At 48.8% G+C, this 18371-nt stretch overlaps 1 protein-coding gene across 1 annotated transcript in view; it reads left to right on the top strand.

Annotated features, from left to right (window-relative positions):
- The first annotated feature begins 1647 nt into the window (after window positions 1-1647).
- The window catches only part of LOC104472458 (chromosome unknown open reading frame, human C14orf37), a 55440-nt gene continuing 38716 nt past the window's right edge, over window positions 1648-18371 (top strand). The window contains exons 1-3 of the mRNA XM_010088152.1: window positions 1648-2959; window positions 4819-5031; window positions 6274-6492. Of these exons, the coding sequence (XP_010086454.1) occupies window positions 1648-2959; window positions 4819-5031; window positions 6274-6492 (1744 nt within the window). The remainder of the gene's footprint in view (window positions 2960-4818; window positions 5032-6273; window positions 6493-18371) is intronic.

An 18371-nucleotide genomic window follows, 5' to 3' on the forward strand; every position in this document is an offset into this window, starting at 1 on the left:
TACAGACAGCCCTGCAGATTGGAAGGGTCTTCAGGGAGAGAAGTCTCTTGTGTGCAGTAGGAGGTATGTCTTACAACAGAAATATATATCTGTGTGTGACTGGAGCAGATGGAATAAGCTCTCTTGGTTGTGCTAGCTGACTGGACACATGCAATAACCCTTTCCAAAAAGAGACAAATGCACATGAGCAGCTGGACATGGGGGCCACTCATGCTAGTACATCTAACCCAATATGGTGTTGCTGAGATCCCTCTCCCCACAACTTCTTGCACAGCATCACAAGACATGGAGAAGGGATACACCCTTGTGTAACAGAGCAGTGATAGGCAGCTTGCTGCTGCCCTGTGTGCAAATGCAGGTAGTATTTACCCACACACTGTCTGGGTGGGGGAATGAGGAGTCTGGCACACTGGGGGACTTGTCTGGGTGCCCATGAGCAAGACTGCAAAGAGACCTTTGCCCTTCTCAGGAAGGCTGAGGGCTGGTTTTGACAACTCTGACTTTTTCTTTACTAATATTTGTTAGTCCTGTGACTCTAAGGTAAGAACAGTTAACTTGTGAAACTAAGAATGTGCCAGCCAAAGCGAGGCTGCTGATGCTTGGAGGCTTCTTGCAGTAGAACTTGACTGTACCAGTAACAAACTACCCCCTGAAACTGGGAGGAGGACCTCACCAGATCTGCTGTGTGATGGAGGGCTGTTTGTGCCTGATACTCTTGTGTGACCAGCTGTCTTGTGTGTAACGAGTGGGACCTTGCATGGGATGGTTTGCTGCTGCTGAGGGATGGCACAGCAAACCCAGGACTGAGAGGTGGCTGGGAGCAGGCTGCTGCTGTGAGGTTCTCCATCTGTCCACCAGCCTGAGCTGTGTTACTGGAGGCAGCAGAGCCTGCCAAGAGCTGGCTGTCAGCTGGCTGGATCACTGCTGGGCTACTGGTTCAGTGCTCTCTTGGAAACTCTGGAAGCACACCATGATTATACGCATGGAACTTTCTGGAGGTGCCTCCGTGGTGCAGTGCAGCATAAAGGCTGTGCTGATGTAGCAGTGCTGCCGTCTGGGCTGTAGCCTTTCTCCGTGGGGCCAAGGAGCTCGTACAGGACATGAATGCAGCCCTGAATCCTCCTGGTTTGGCTCTGGTCCTGTGTTGTGCCCTATAGACCCACCTTGTTCTCTGTACAAGTTCCTTGGTTTCCTTCTGAGTCAATGCACAGAGCAGGGCTTGCCATCATAGCCCTGAGACTTCAGGCTGGTTGGCCATGGCAAACGTCGGTTCTGGACTTGGTAAAGGACAAACACATTGCTCCTCATCATATGGTTGAAGTCTGGGTAGAGCGTAGCACTCTACCACTGGGGTGAGAGCTTGACAAGGTCTTGGGCTTCAGATCAGGATTTGTTTTTGTCTGGCGTGAAGCTTCAGTGTGGGTAGGCTAGGAACAGTAAAATAGATGGAGGGATCTATTTCTTGGGATGTGCAGGAGGGGTCTGCTCAGAACTGGCCATAAAGTAGCATGCTTGGAGCTTGTCACCCAGTTATTTAGGGCTGTGGGTCAATAGATCGTTACGAGTAATTTTGTTTTCTTCCCTTTGTAGGTCTTGCACTCTGGACGTGTCAGCCTTGCAGGCTTCTGGGCACATCTCTTCTCAGCTATGAGCAGATCAGTAGGATTTAACATCTGTGTGGTCACCTGCAGCATGCTGCTCTTGGCATGGTGGACCAGAGGACTTCCATCTCAGCAACTGGAGGAGAGGGACATGACCAAGGTCCATCCTGGCCCCTGGGTGGGAAATGGGGTAGAAGATGAAAGGACGAGTGTGCTGAACTTGGAAAATAACCTAGGTCCTTCTGAGCAGCCTGTCTCTGAAGAACCACGTGGAGTGTCAGCAAAGCCATCGGGGATGCCCTTCAGTGAAGGTTTCACTGCAGCAGGAGAAGCGCTGCCTGTAAGCCAGAGCCAGGTCACCCCAGCTAGCCAGGATGCTCCCACCTCTGCTGTGGCTGTGCCTGCTGTGGGTGAGGAGGAGCTTGGTCCCACGCAGTCAGAGCTGGGTGAGGATGATGTTTTCAAGGCCATGCTGACCACAGCTGTGACCACACTGAGCCCCACTGTCCAGGAGGAGTCTGGTGGCCCCGTTGGTGACACCACCACAGAGGTAGAGCCCAGCTCTGTCAGCCTCTCAGCAAACCCCCTTTCTGGGACAGCTGAGGAGGAGCAGGCAGAGAGCAGCCTGCACCCCTCAGCTGCACCCCAACCCACACGGTACCCCAGCTCTCCTGGCTGGGGAACGGCAAGTGACCACCCTGTCACCCCAGCTGCCCAGGCTGGTGGCGTGACCTCTGAGGTGGGGATGCTGAGAGCCCACACAGGGAGCCCTCCGAGGTCCCTGGCTGTGCCAGCTTCTGCGGCTGCAACACGTCCCCTCATGGTGACCGAGGCCTCCCTCCGCCTGGAAGCAGGGATGGGTGTTGGGCAAGGAGAGCAGCCTGCCACGGCTGGCACTGCCACCAGCCACCCTATGGACACTGTGCCATCTGACTGGGATGACACAAAACTGGGAGATGTAACTCAAGGGGGAATCATGTCTCATGAGGAGGTGATGGAGGACCTGGGGGCAGCAGAACCATCCCAGACCCCACAGGGAGATGTAGGGGAGGAAGAAGATGCAACAAGAGTGCTGCCAGCCCCAGTGTCCCCTCCACCAGCTCCTGAGCTGGCCAAGGAGACCAACTGCACAGCCCTGGTGCAAGGAGGGGAGTCACCAGTAGCTTCCACAGGCAGCAGTGATGCTCTCCACACTGCAAATGTGACGGATGCGGACATGGCTGATCTCAACTCACTGGAAAACATAAATACAGTCACAGAAGAGGAGGAGAAGAGCATCCTGTCATCACAGACAGAGGCTGCTGTGATGGCAGAGACAGAGTCTGATCTCTCTCCTACTCTGGAAAGCTCATGGAAAGGTAAAACTTGCATGTTACGCTTGCCTCTAAGTGTAGGTTTAGGAGGGATGCTCTTGAGGAATCTGTGCTTCCTTGCACCGAGATAAAGTGGAGAAAGGTGTGATCTTGGTATCTCCAACAGAGGTGGGACACCCCTTCTCTCTCCCAGGAAAGGCTGTGGACCTTTTTGTGGGATTAACAGCCTCAATGGTAACTCACATCCATAAATACTGCCTAGCCTTTGGCTGTCGCTATATGTGATGTCCCTGTGTGCAGGTAGGCACAGTCTGTTGGGTGGCCACCCTGTCCTGAATGTTATGTGAAGCAGCTGTACTGAGCTGCATCCTCTGCTCCTCAAGCTGAGAGTGGAAAGGCTGTGGCAGCTGAGCCTGGGGTTGAAGGGAATACTTGGGTGTGGAGGTCTCTCTAGAGAACGGCAATTTTGTCAGCAGAGACTTGGTGCTAGTTAAATAAACTTGGTGATGTTGTGCATGTGTGGTGTGCTACCAAAGCAGGGGCTTCAGCTTTGCTCACATAGTGGTTGAGGGGGACAGCTGTAGTCAGGTCATAGGCATCTTGCCTTGACCAGAGATGTAAATCTCCTCTGAATATCCCACTGGTATGTCCCTCCTGTGACTAGAGAGGGAGCCCAGCCTCTGACCTGCTGGTGGAGCACTGGATTTCAAGCAGGATAACACTGCCCCAGGTGTGCCTTGGGTACTGGCTCACTCTGAAGCTCTGCAAAATGAAGGGGGAAATAATTCCTGGGGGGCTAAACAAATTAGCATCTGGGATCACTTGGCTCTCAACTGTTAGCTGTGGATACAGAGATAATGGGTGGCTTGAAATGCTGCTTAAACCCAGGAATAGGCAAGGTGTACCGGTAGCCTGTGGGTGACTGCCATCTTCCATGACTTTACAAGGATGCTCAGGTCAAAAGATCCATCTAGAGCTTTGTGTTGTCCTTTGTAACAGAAGCTCCTGGTGTTGTCTCCCCACCCTAGAGCAAAGCTGTGTCCAGGCTCTGACTCTCCAGTGTTGGTGCCAGCTCTGTTACTGGCAGGCAGGAGCCTTCCTCCTGTCCCAGCTGAGGTGTCACCCTGTGCTGTACTTACCTGCAGAGGTGGCACCTTCAGCCCAATGCCAATATTTCCACTCAGTGTTTAAAAAAACAAGAGGAATTTTTTTTTTAAACTCTGGTCAGGTGTCAGGCAATGACATGTTCCTAGGCTGATGAGGAACATGATCTGGAGTTTAGGATTTTGTTTTAATCTTTAATTCTTCTTTAATCTTCCCCCTGAAGCTTCAGGGGCAAAAGGACAGCTTTTTCTCACTGCATCTAGAAGATCTAGCTTTTTCTGTAAAAGAAGGAAAGCTGATTGCATGCTGGTGCTGAAACCCGACATTAATCTCTAGATTAATTTCTAAGCACTTGACTTGTCAGCAGGTTCCCTCTCTGCTGTTTCCCAGATGTTGGGGAAACAACACTATCAATAAGACTTGTGCAACAAAAATAAACCCTTCGACAAAGCTGAAGTCTCGTAGCTGTGAGAGTCACTAAAAGCACTGCTCTGGCAGCCTCGCATGCTTCAAACGGTATTTTGCACCAGTGCAGTGCTCTGCTTGCTTAGTATTGCTCCCCAGTGGGTCCATGTGTCCCTAAGGGGCAATTAAAAAAGGACTGATTCTGCTGCTTTCCCTCCTGTTATGCACATTCTCACATCGGTCTATTCTTCACCACCCTGATGATGCTTGGCTGGACCTGCTGCTTGCGCTGTGGCTCTGGCAATGCTAATGCCTGGAGTTACAGTCCCTCAAATGCCTGCTCTGTTGCTCTCGGCTATACTCCAGGTTGGTACTGACACGTCTTCTTGCTGTAGGTGTTACTCAGGAGGTGCTAACAGTTGCTGAGGAGGCTGATGCCGCGCTCTCAGCTGTGACACTGGTGCCTGCTGCTACCCAGGGAGCAGGAGCTGCAAGCTTTCCGCAGGAAAACAGCGGGGAGGACACCCAGATGCCTACTGCTCCCAGTGCCACCCAGATGCTGGTGGCAGCTGGTGCTTCCTCTGTGGCCAACACTCCAGAGACAGAAGGTAGAGTTCTGCTTCAAGGACTGAGGGTTCATTTCCCCATGGGATGGTCCATCTGAAACCAATATCAGTGCTTGTGCATTCAAGTCTCAGCACACAGCATCCGTATTCTAAATGATTTTTTTTTCTCGCCTTCTGCAGGCTGCCTGTAGCCCTATGACTGCTTTCTACCTGTGCTACCAGATCCACCATGTTGAAATATGCTAATGTATATTTTTTTCCCCTCAAAATAAGTGGAGTAGAGATTTAAAAAATCAAATTACCCCGAAACAAACAAAATCCCCACAGCAGTCCTTGCTAGCAAGCTGACTTTTAGCCTTAGACATTTAAGCCAGTTTTTATTTGTGGAGGGAGACCTTTCACTTCTGGAGCCAAAGGTAGTAGCACATTGCTGATGCTCAATCTGAAGAACAAACATGTTTCCTGGGGGTAACATGGGAGCAGTGTAAGGTGTGGGGAGTGTGTGACCCTCTTGCAAGAGTCTGGCAAGCCCTTCGCTGTGGAAGCCTGCACTGATCTTCCCTTCCATTGAGGAATGGGGAGTTCTTGGGTTGATGCGGCTCATACAGAAATGCTTTAAGCAGTCCTGTTCACCCAGCTGCTGCCTGCTGGCTTGATGTCACCTTGGCAGGTACATGGAGGAACCTGTCATCTTGGCAGGAGTGTAGCAAGGGGTCCCTCGGCACAGAGCTGACTTTGAGGTTGAGTGTATTTCTGTAGGAGAGGTACCACTGTAATGAAATTGCTGCTGGGCAGCTTTTCTGGTAATTCTTATATTGCAGGGCATCAAAAGAAAAAACCCATTTGCATTGTATGTCTTAAATTAAGGTCCCTTTGTAGGGAGGAGAGGAGGCTCTTCTGGCAGTTTCCGCTAATTAATTTGCTTCTGGGATTTAATTAAGAATTCAGCTAATTTTTATCTTTGCAATAAACAATTAGATCTCTCACTTGGTTTGGATCTCAACCAGTGTCTCAGTGCTCTGATCTTGCTATGGGGTGGTGACTAGCAGTCCTCAAAGCAGTGGAAGTAAAACCTGGCTGAGTTCTCATTAAAGGGAGCCTCCTGTGCTGGCTGTCCCAGAGGAGAAGCTTTCATTACAGCAGAGCCACTTGCACATCTTGAAAGAAGCAGAAGGATAATAACTTTTCCCACTCTAAGTTTTTTCATTAAGGAGTTTTTTCTTAAACAGTGTGGGTTTTTTGATACTGTTGTGCCAAACTGCTGCTGCTTCCTGTCTTCTGTAGATCTCTCAGATGTGGTCCTGGTCACCAGCGAGAAGGCTGTGCCAGCTCCTGGTGGGTTGTCTGCTACCCAGGCTGGCCAGACAGAGGAGCCATCCAGCAGAATTGTGGTCCTGGTAACTCCAGCATCGATGGCATCTTCTGTCAGGAGGACAGCTCTTCCGTCTGTGAGGAGGATCAGCACAGCTGTGACCTATGGGCTGGACCGCCTGGAGTCAGAAGGTACCACTGAGTCCAAGGATAGGAGGCGGGCAGTTTCATGCGGAGTGGCACACGCGCCTTGACACTGAGCTCCCCAATGTATCTGTTTGGCACACAGCTATGTGCGTGTGTTGTTATTGCTAATAAAGCTGTTGAACACCCTGTCCCCCTTCCAGGAGGCACAGGAAGCAAGCGGTGACCAGTGTCATGGAGGATGCCTGAAATCCAAGCAGCTGTGGTGGGAGGGATGGGGTTTCACTTGGAGAGGGATCAGCAGTGGTGTTGCTGTTGCAGTAGAGTCTGGCTCTGCACCTGTAACTGCTGCTGTGTGCATCCCTTGCAGAGCCTCTGTAGCAGTTAACGCTCATGGGAACATGTTCAGACAGCTGGACAGTCCTTGCAACCCTACTGCTGGAATCCTCACCATGTGCAATGCAGGGGGATGTTCAACATGAGATGCCTACCTTGGTGTCCAGCTGGCTGGAAGCTTGCCAGGACAAGTGATGCTCTATCTACACTCCCTATGTGACACTGCTGGGAGAGGCAAAGGATGCATTCCCTTTGAGGTGGTCATCCAACTCAGTGCTACCTGCTAAGCTCTTGTCCCATCACTGGCTCCTCCAGCCTTGCCTCACCCGCTGGGCTCACTTCTCTTGCACTGCTTTTTCCCACTGCTGGTCTTGGAGTTTCTGCTCCCTGACTGTCTTCAGACAGTTGAAACCCAGTGCTGCAAATTCTGCCTGGGCAAGCACCCATTGGGAGAGGGGTAGGGGGAAGTGGATCCTCCTCTGCAGTTGGTCTGCAGCTCAGATCTGTTATCTCTTCAGCTCATCTGTGATTTTACTGCAGAGAATTGTTTCATTCTGCTTCTTGCACTTTCTCCTACTTCAACTCTCCTCTGCTTGCTCATCCACCCAGTTTTGTACTCCAGTGTCTGGACTGACACCACTTGGCAGGGATTAATCTTTCTGCCTGTTCTGCTCCCCTGCCTTTCTCTTGACCTTCTCTTACCTTCGGATTTTACTGCAAAGGTTGGCAGCTGTCCAGGGGTGGCATGCCAGATGGTATTTTTCTTCTGATTGGAGGTGGGGTGCCATAGACAACAGCTCATCAGCATCTTTTCCCTGCAGGAAGCAATAACTCTCACTCCTGTTGAGTTTTGAGGGCAGCAGGAGCTGGAAGCCTTCCCTGCTGCATGTGTGAGGTGCTGCAGCTCCTGTGCTGCCTGTTTTGAAGCCTTCCACAAGCTCGCTGGTGCTGCAGCTTCAGCCCTCAGCCCTTGCCAGGATCAATCTTGCATGTACCTGTCCACACAAGGATGCGGTGCTGATGGTGGCAGCAGGGGAAGGAAGGGCAGTGTGGGGGAAATCCTCATCTTTCAGGCTGGGAAATAAGGTCCCTGCTTGGCAAGAGCAGTATGATTCAGGAGGCTAAACTGTTTCTGAGCCCTCTGGGATCTCCTTTAGAAGCCTGGTTTTCTGCACAGGAAGATAAGAGGGATTTCTGTTTCAACTGAGTGTTGGTCTCTTCCTATTTAATGAGACTTTCTGCACAGGCATTTAAAAAAAAATCTTTCTCCTCTGATGTAGGACTGCTACAAACTTTCTTGGACTCCTGCTGAGCTATTATGCAACAAGAGCAGAGAAAACAGGCCTGTGGAATGTGCTCTGAGCTGCTCTAAGGGCAGATGTGGGCTGTAGCTAGGGCCAGCTTTCTGAAATGGTGATGACTCAACTGGAAGGCTGTGGGTTTCTGGCTCTGGGGTATGGTTCTGCAGGTGCCTGCCATCCAAGGGACTTGGTGCTCTCTGGTGTGCTATGTGGTTTTGACAATAGAAACAGCTTTTGTGGTCTAAATCTCTTCTGATCAACCTAGACCTTAGTGCAGTGAGCTGGAATTTCCCCTGGTGTTAGGGATCACCAATCCACATCTTGTAAAGTGGGACAAATACCACTTGGGATGGGCTTTCTGCTTGGGGATGCTGCTGCTGCCCCAGTTAAGCAGAAACGAAGCTTTTGAACTGCAGCTTTGCTTTCTAGTATCTTTTTTTTTCTCTATGTAGAGGCAATTTGGGGTATAACATCCTTATGGTGGAGTGGCATTGAAAGCTTGGTTCCCCCAAAGTCACAGTTCCTAATAATCTCAGAATATCTAGATGCTGCCAGATACAAGATGTTTGGGGTGCTTTCCTATAAAGCCCAGGGTGCTCAGGCTCTTGGGGGATGCAAGGTCAGATATCACAGCTGCTTGGGTCCCTGATGAGGGATCTTGGCCCCTTGTGGGGATGCAGTGCCCTGCTCACTGGTGGAAGAAGTGCAGGGTGCTGAGTGAGCTTGGCTGGTCTCCACTGCCTTTGGGGGGGTCTTGCTGACTTGCCTTGCTGAGGGCCTGGCTCATCATTAAATATAAACCCCTGCTGTGCAGCTATCTCTGTTTCTTGGGGACCATCTGTGCCAACTGCCTGCAGCTAATTGCATCAGTATATTCCCTTACCTGGCTTGGATGCAAAACTATTTTAAAAATAAAATTGCACAGGCAAACATGAGGTGCTTTGGATGTGTCTCTAGATGAGCTTATCCTCCTCTCCAGTGGACTCTGGAGAGATTAGCTGGGTAACAAATATCCTCCTGCCTTGACTCTGGGGTGAGACTGGTTCTCCTTGCCCTTCCTACCCAGAGGAATCCTATAAAGGGATTATAGGATATGGGGACAGGACACAGCAGAGGATGAGGCTTACTTGTCTGGGAGACTTAATTCTATATTTTGTTCCTGTGCCCAGAATTTCGTCTTTATACCAAGCTAAACACTGTAGCTTTCTCTGTAGGACTTCTGGGGTCCCAAGAGATACAATTTTGTTCAACTTGACTACTCAGGACCCCTGGGTAAACTTGCCAACTTATTCCTTTTGGACTAGATTCCTTTCCTGTAATGTTTGCCATGGTAGGTATTGGCAGAAATGGCCACACACCTTAAACGTGGCAGCATTTGGCAGGTATAGTTTTCTAAAAGTGGCAGGTAGCCTGCTATGTTCCCTTTTCTGCAAGATCCTTGCCGTTTTTAGTTGAAACCTGGTAGACAGAGGACAACAGCTGTTGGCTCCCCTTGGCTGGTCCTCAGGTAGCTCATAGAAACATAGAAATATTTAGGTTGGAAAAGACCCTTAAGATCATCAAGTTCAGTGTTAACCCAACACTGCCCAATCCACCACTAAACCATATCCCTAAGCACCACAGCTACACATCTTTTAAATACCTCCAGGGATGGTGCCTCAACCACTTCCCTGGGCAGCCTGTTCCGATGCTTGACTGCCCTTTCGGTTAAGAAATCTTTCCTAATATCCAATTTAAACCTCCCCTGGTGCAGCTTGCAGATGTTTCCTCTCATGTTGTCACTTCCATCTGGGATATGATCTAGGGATGCACTGAGGCTGAGCTGAAGGCTAGTTAATGCACTGAGGACCTTGAAGGTCATGTTATCTTTATGTGCTAATCCTGAAGCAGCAGTTAGTACAGAAGTAGCCTGCTGCCAGGAGTGATGCCTCACCCATCAGAGCCTGGGTCACAGATGGGTTCAGTGTGAATGGCTTCCAGCACCATTGCCTGTGGCTGTTGGTGTGGGTGGGTCAGTATCTGTCCGTGCAGAGTCAAGGTTTAGTTTTCTTGTGTGCCACCACCATGCCTGGACAGCAAACATTCAGCTGAAATGGCTGGAGATGGTGATTGTAGAGTGAGGCACATGGGATAGAGAGTGGGAAGATGTCTCAGCATTCATCAAAACAGGCTAAGATCAACCTCCTCTGATGTTGTCACCGTGTTACCTTCTGAGGCTGCCTCTTGATGTACCTGTCTTTCAACCCACAAGTCCATAGAAGCCCTCTAGACCCCCCACATACTGCCCTTGCAGCATGCAAGCTCATGGGGGAAGACAGTTCGAGCTCAGTGCTGCCCACTCCCTGCAGCTCATTAAGCTCCAGCTTGGCCCACTTCAGCATTAACTTGGGATTTAGACACTATAGTGATTTTGAGATGGAGAGAGGAATCAATAATCATAAATCACAGAATGGTTTGGGTTGGAAGGGGCCTTGAAGACCATTGAGTCCCACCCCCTGCATGGCAGGGACACCTCCCACCAGCCCAGGTTGCTCAAAGCCTCATCCAGCCTGGCCTTGAACCCCTCCAGGGATGGGGCATCCACAGCTTCTCTGGGCAACCTGGGCCACTGCCTCACCCCCTGCACAGGAAAAATCTGTCTCTTGCTACTCTCCCATAGGTGTTCTGAAGAGAATAAAAAGAACTGTTATGTGTTGGTGTTTCTGTTTCTATCTTATCTTTCGTGTACCCCTTACCCTCCCAAAATCCAAAACGACTCTGCAACTGTAAGCCCTAAGGCTGGTTGTCTTTCAGTCACCTAGGCTTGCTTCAGCTTCTTGTCGCTGGGGGTGAGCTGCTTCAGCAGTTCAGCTTTCACAGGGGCAGCTTCATGTGGAGGGTGCTTAGGGCTTCATAAAAGCAGAAGATGCTTTACCTGTTGTGTGGTGTCAGGAACAGTCAATGGCTCTGAAAATGGACAGCTTGCCCTCAGCGGCTCTGGAGGGAGAGCTGAGCCATGCAGCTCTTGACTGTGAAGAGTTCCTGACTCATCAGCCTGGCTCTTGATGTGCAGCTGGCACAATCCTAGTCATTAGTGTGGAGGAGCAATCCAGGGGCTGGAAAGGCAGAGTCAGATGTCTGCTGTTAGGACGGCACAGTGGTGTTTCCATCACTCTGCCTGGTTAGCTGGTGTGTCCCACCGAATGCAGCATTGGGCTGTGGAGAAGCCCCTCGATGATGCTGAAACATGGCTGGCACTGTCCTTGGGATCAGCCCATCCCGTGTCCTGCAGTCATGGGGCAGCTCCCCTCTGAACCCTGCCAGTGGGCTTCACTCTGCTGCGTTGGAGGCTGTTCCAGAACAGCACTGGTGTGAGGCTTTAGGCTTTCTGACCTTCACGGGTTAGTAGTCTTTTAATACTTGTGTCCAGGTTTAAACAGTTTGTATCCTTTGCTGACTCTTTACTCAAGTTTACCCTTCCAAGGTAGCTTAACTCATGTCAGTGAGATGTTCTGTTCTCTGCCTATTCGCCCTGCATCTTGTTCTTCTTGTACGCCATCGTCTGAGCTGCGTGTCATACTTCAGCAGTGAAGGCGGTGCTTGCCTTTCTTCAGAAAATACTTCAGAACTTGGATCCATTTACATAATTTTATAAAAGACCCTTCAGCTTCTCCTTTCATTTTTTGCTGAGCTGTGTCACAGTACAAGGAGCCTTCTTTTTTTTTTTTTTTCATGTGAAGAGGATTTTTGTTGGAACTCACATCTCTGATTGGGGTTGCCATTTGGACCCTGACCATATGGATTAAGACCTGCCTCATTAAATCTCTGCAACCCTATTAAAAATTTAAATGAGATTGCAGGGGTGTAAATAAGACAGGCACTTAGCCCAGCATCCTTAACTAGCCTGATACTATAATTCCTCACCAGCTCTTTGGATATCAGCTGAATTGGCAAGGAACGGAAGATTTAAAACAAAGCACATGCAAAATGAATTAATTATTAAGTGTTCTTAGTGTACCCACTTTTGTCTTGCTGCCAGTTTATTGCTGCCACTGGAATGGGAACTGCTGTCCCTCTGGGGTGGGTTGAGCTCCATGTTCTTCTCAGTAGATGGTAGTTCATCCTTGATTCTCCTTCTTTGTAGCAGAAAACTGTAAAAACAAAACAAACAAAACCCAAACAACCACCAAAAAACCCCCGAACAAACAAAAAAGTGTGACAGTTTTGTGTCAAAACCAGGCTTTTTTTCTGTCTTTTCTTGACAGTGTTTGACCAAAGACAACATCTCTGCTGCTAGATCTGGTGGTGACTTGTTTAGTTTCATGAACTCCAGCTGAGAGCTGAGGAAGGAGGGATGTGGAGGGTGATCGAGCCCTTAATGAGTTGGGAGCTTGTGGGTGAACAGCTATGAGGGTGTTAGGCTAGTTAAAGACTCGCTAAGAGGAGAGAGGGAGCTCCTGCTGCATGCAGCCAGCGTGCTGAGCTCAGCCTTGTTGGTGAAGGGAGGTAGGACGTGGTCTGGTCGCCCTGCTCTGCTATGAAAAACTCTTGGTTTTTGGAAGGAGAGTGAAACTTCTCTAAGTTACCTTGTTCTTTGCGATATTCTGTTCTGCCTCCGGCAGGTTAGATGACATTTCTTAGTCTGACCTGCTCTGGTTGCTGTTCTGGCCAGGCTATGCTTGAATTTTAAACTGTATTTGGCTTTTCATTTGTCCAAAAAATTAAGAGTTCCCTTAAATATTACTTTAATGTGGTAGTTTTCCCGTGCTTATCTTCAAGCTTAAACAAAAACAACAGAAGCCCCCTACGGTTGCTATTCAAAGGTAATTGGACTGTGCGGGTGAAAGTTTTTAATGAGTTTTTGTTTGTTTTAATCCGGAGCTTAAGCAGCTCACCCCTGCAGCTCTAGGGAGGTGGACTCAGATAAGCAGGTTTGTGGCAGTTTCTTCTGAAGGCTCTGCAAGGAGCAGGTTTTTTCCAGAGCTGCTGATGGCTTTGGTCTGTGTTGGGGATAGTGTTGCTCACGAGGCTTCTCTGGGGAGCTTTGGGCATCAGGACTGGGGCAAACCACCCTGCAAACTGGTTCAGCTCTTTCTTTCTTTAGTTTTTTCTTTTCTGCTTCCTACCCTGGGCAGGTGGGATGCTGTCCTTCTCATCCATCTGACACAGGATGCAGGGACTAGAGCACTGGCTTCTTATCTTCTGGGAAGAGTCGTGGGCTTTTCTTCTTCTTCTTCTTTTTTTTTTTTTTAATAACAAGCTGTTTTTAAATGGGGGGAGATCTCATGATGTGTTTCCCTGTGGCTGGCATCAACACTTCAGCCTATGTGGGTGCAAGGACAGGCCAGCAGTGTCATTCTGAACCTCTTCATGAAAATACCCTGGGAAGAAGTGCTAGCCTTGGCAAAGGACAGGGGAGGCTGCAGGAGGATGATCAAGGACTTGTCAGAGCTCGTGCTGCTTTCTTAGAAGTGAGCTGTGTGGGCTGGCAGTCATTGTCCCTTCTGGCACCTGGTAGAACTTGAGCTAAAACCTTGGTACCCTGGAGACTGTTGCCCATAATAACAGATCTACCCCCTAATCTACATTATCTGTGGTGGATCCGTGATGGGTTTGTCTAGATAACGGAGCTTAAATGTTTTCTTAACTCTTGGGCTGTTGGTTGTTCCTTTCCCAGGCAGTGTGGTTGAATTGGGTACTTCTGAAGAGACACTGTCAAACAGTTTTTGCAAGAGAAAATGGAATGAACATCTCTGCTGGGGCTTATTTTTTTTTGTGATTGGAAAAAAGTACCATGGCCACAGCCCTTTTCTGTGTGAAAGCATTTTGTTGAGAGAAGTAAACTCTGTATCTGCCTTCATCAGTCTTGTTCTGCCCTGTCCACTAGCAGGTCATGGTTGTTAAATCTGGACTGATGTGGATGCCCTCACTTGATAAATCACTTCTTTCTTGCCTTGGTTTTTATACTGGTTGGTTCAACAACTGCATACCTCAGGTTGGGAGAGCTGTTCTGCAGCAAAGCAGGGAGCAAACTTGTTATAGGCCATCCTGTGTATATTTTACAGCATTCTGGTTTTTCTCTTCAAAACAACCTTGTGTTGCTAAACCAACTCCCTAGCCTGGCTCAGCGTGAAAGCAATTTTGTGGTGAATGCTGCTGGAAATGCAGCTCTTAGGAGTGATTGCTTCTGATCTTAATACAGAAGCAGACCCAGGGTTCCCGCTGGAATATCTTTTGCCTTTTTTTTTTCCTTATGTTTTTTTTTCCCTAAAAGCTCTTCAGTGCCTTGGATCCCCTGTGACGAGCGATGAGCCAGGACTGAAAAAGCAAGTGTGAATCCCTTCAGATTTGGGGGGGGGAAGTAGGTTAGGATTAGAATCCAAATCTCTCCTGGTACTGTTTTTTGCAATCTGGAAGAGCCCTCTGCTGGGAAGCAGCTTCTGCAGCACTTGGGCTTTGGCAAGCTGAGGTTCCTAAAGATGCATCAGCTCAGCTCTACTGCCGGGGGTATGTCCCCTCTCCTAGATGTGGCAGGATTTACCTCTGTTACAGAAAAGCTTTGAATGTGTAATTTATCTTTTCTTGAAGCTTCTATGGGTTAGGGTTAGGTTATCTTGCTTTATGTGGTAGGATCCCACCCAAGGGGGGTGTTCTTCCCAATAGTCCCTTTCCTTGTCTCTGTGCAATAGGCTGGATGCTGATACTTCCCATGCAAGGCTACGCTTTATTTGGCTCTCCTTCTGGAGCAAAGCATTAAGGTTACGTTCGTGCACGACAATCCACAAATACCCCAAAAAGCTTTGCAGTGAACATGGCTGGATTCAGCTGAACTCATCGGTACGGGGGACTTTACCCTGATGATTTTGTATAGCTTCTGTGCCCACTGTTTGCATGGGTATCACTACCCACCGCAGTCCAGCACTCTGCCCAGAAAGCTGTCTGTGCATGGTGAGAGCCCATCTACCTTCCCACCAGCTGTCTTCTTCCAGGCTGTCAAAGTGATTGTTCTTGGCAGCATTGTGGAGATGTTGGATGGAGACATTATTACAGCTCACGTGAAAGCAGCAGATTAATAATAAAAGAGAGTTGTCCTAGAAAGGCCCTCCTGCCTTGACAGTCAGCTGCGATTGTAAAAGCAACACAAAGATGAACCTCACTGGAAGAAAGCATTTGGCAGAGATTTCTTAATGCCTCTTCCTCCTGTTCTGGCAAGAGAAGGCAGTTGTAGAGTCCCATGCCTAATCCTGTCCTTACTTACATGCCTCTGCTTTCTGTACTGTACACACATATGGGGGACCAAGGCCAAATGCTGCTGTGTGGGTGGGAGCAGAGGATAAGCCATGGGGTGCATGGTGGATGAGACACTTCAGTCTGTCCCTGCTGCCTGTTTCCCCTGGGAGTGGATCCAGTATACAGGGGAGGAAAAGAAACTTCTTGAAAAGTAAAATTTTGCTCAATAGCGTGTCCCCCATGTGTGTCCCAGCACAGGTGGGACTCATGGTGCTCCATAGGGCTCTGCTCTCCTTTCCTTCACAGGCATGGTAGATGCCCCATCTGTGCTCTCTGCAGCCGTTGCTCGGCTCATGGGAGCCTTTGTCAGTCCTTGTACAAGAGAGGTCTTGGCATGCTGCATCTCCCTGAAGTCACGCAAAGAGTGGGCTCACCACTGGAAACCGGTTAGCGTCAGCTGCTGGTTAATGACAGCTTGCTTGGCACCCATCAGGTGCTTCTGGGCATTCAGACCACCAGTGCTGGGTACCATGTGAAATGTCAGCTTAGACTACCACAAAGCATAACAGTGCTCCGTGTTGCTGTCATCACTGTCCTCTGAGCTTGGTGTGAGGGAGGCTGAAAAGGGAAAGGAGAGAGAAAATGAGAACTCCAGGTTTTGTCCTGCAACCTTCTTTTTAGTTTGTTTTGGTATTTTTTTGTTTCTTGTGGGGTTTTTTTATTGTTTTGTTTGTGTTTTGGGTTTTTTGGGGGATTTTTTTGTTTTTCAGTTTGAATTTGGTTTGTGACCGTGAGTCAATCTGTCCCCTTCTAGCGAGAGACTCTCACAACTCAGGGCACAGCAGGCTATTTGTCTTCTGCGCTAAACCTGCCAAATGACAGTTTCTTGAATCTTCTGAGGAGTAAAAAGCATTTGCAAATGTTAATGGAAACTACCTAAAGACCAAAACATCCCACATCAGTGAAGGTTTTGTCAACTGAAAAGAGAGGCCCCAATCTAACTCCATGACCTTCAGCAAGGTTATGACAACAATGGCTTCATCTTCCGCTCTTTACATACCATTATGCCAAAAAAACCTTTTTTTATTGCCAGCCTGGAGCCAATCTGTAGCACGTTCCTGATGATGGTGTTTGCCAGTGCTGCCTGCTCATGGTGTGGGCTTACAGCTGCTGCCCTGTGCTCATAGCACTGCTGTGAGTTATTTGGGTGTCCTCCTGCTTGGGAGGAGCTTGGGAGGTTTCTGCAGCTGCGTGAAGCCCATAGAGAAGCACCAAGTCTGACAGAAGCCATCTATGAAGAACGGGCTGTTGGTGCTTTGAGTTGCCAGGAGGAAGAGGTGGCCCCGTGATCCCCTTCCCTGCGGCACGGGACCATCTGGAGGGGTCCAAGTCCCTCTTTGCAGTTGATTTGTGAGGTCCCTGCTGCCATCATGGGCTTTTATTTGCAGGATGCTGGCTGTGGTCCAGCTGCTTCAGACCCTGCTGGTTGGGGGTTCCTGCTGGGGCAGGGAGATGCCTCACAAAGGAGGTGTGAGGTGGTCTCATTTCTCTCTGCTGAGACATAAAAGTCATCATGGGTATGTATGTTTTTGTAGTGAAAAACCTTTTTTTGAAGCAAGCATAAGGAGCTTTTGCTGCCCTGAAATGGCAAATCCCATCCTTCAGATGTCACTAATATTGCTAATGGATCAGTCCAGAACCCCATGGGTAAAGCCCAACCACGGCCCTTTCTGGTGATAAAGCTATTTCTAGTAATAAAGCTGGGAACCCCCCAAAACTCATCTAAAAAATTGGTTATTTTGTCTCAAACTTGTTTTCTTGGTGCTCTCCTATAGCTTCTCCAAACCTGAAAATTTGAACGCCTGTTACAAGGTTGTCAAGCCCTTCAAAACTAAAATCTTTGACATGTGAGACAGGAATCTCATTTCCTGGGGACTCCTGCTGCTCGCATCTTTCCTAGGTTGTACTGTTATCACAGCAGGGAAGTGTTAAGTGTCTTGGTTTTATTTTTCTTTCCTGTTTCAATGAAGAAAAGGCAGAGCCAACTTTACAGGATACAGTGCTTATTTAGTCTGTCAAAGAGTGGCAGGTTTTGGATTTCTTCAGAGATGAGTCTTTAACTCTGCCCTGGAATACTCTCACATTACTGTAACTGCAGTAGAAAATACAAACCTCTACTTGGACTGTAAGTATTTCAGTGCGGAAGTCTCCTGGTGTTACAGGGAGAGGAGGCAGGATGCCATCCCTCCTTTGGTAGGTCCACGTGGCACGTCACAGCCAAAAATCAGCTTATGTGTAACTTATGAAGATCTACAGAGCAGAAGCTGCTATACATGCTGTGTGCCCCTCCGCTTCAGCAAGAAAAGGGCACTTTTGAGCACTGGCAGGCATTCAGAAATGTTCCTACAGCTAGGCTCTAGGTGAATGCCTGGGTTGGATAGATTCACGTCTGTAGCCAAGAAAACTTTATACTTGCCTTTTTTTTTTTTTTTTTTGTTGGAGACTAGTGCCTTGACCATGAGGCGCTAGCATTTCATCACATGTTTTTCTCTTTTTTTGTATGGTGAACTTTTGCCAAAATTAAAGAGTATATACAAGCACAATACACAAAATTATTCACACTAGGCTGCATATGCACATGAAAATCCAAATGCCTTCTGAACCTGCTGGGCTTTGCACTTGGTGCCCTTGCTGCTTTCAGGCTCTTCTGCTGCTTTTCTTTCAAAGCTGCTGCTGAGGTCTCTGAAAGGCCAAAAAGTGCCAAGAGGGAAAATGTGAGTTTTGTAGAAGGCTCTCAGGTGAAGCACAAACCTCCAGCTTGACGTTCAGCCGTGTGATGCTCGCTTCCATTTTCCACCTTGGGAGACTCCCAAGCGTTACGTGCATCCTGCCCACGGCTGCCGGGCTCCCATTGCACCTCTGCTTCTGAAATCCAACATTCGTGAAGTCTCTGATTTTTTTTTTTTTTTCCACGTGTAGCTTCCTCCTTGTGACCACCAAGTGGTGCTCTGCACTGCACCTTGCAGCAAGGCAAGCTGTTAGTATTTTGGGATGGGGGGTTAAAAAGCTGTTTTCAGAAGC

Source organism: Pterocles gutturalis, unplaced genomic scaffold (genome assembly GCF_000699245.1).
Source record: "Pterocles gutturalis isolate BGI_N339 unplaced genomic scaffold, ASM69924v1 scaffold1357, whole genome shotgun sequence".
Taxonomy (NCBI): domain Eukaryota; kingdom Metazoa; phylum Chordata; class Aves; order Pterocliformes; family Pteroclidae; genus Pterocles; species Pterocles gutturalis.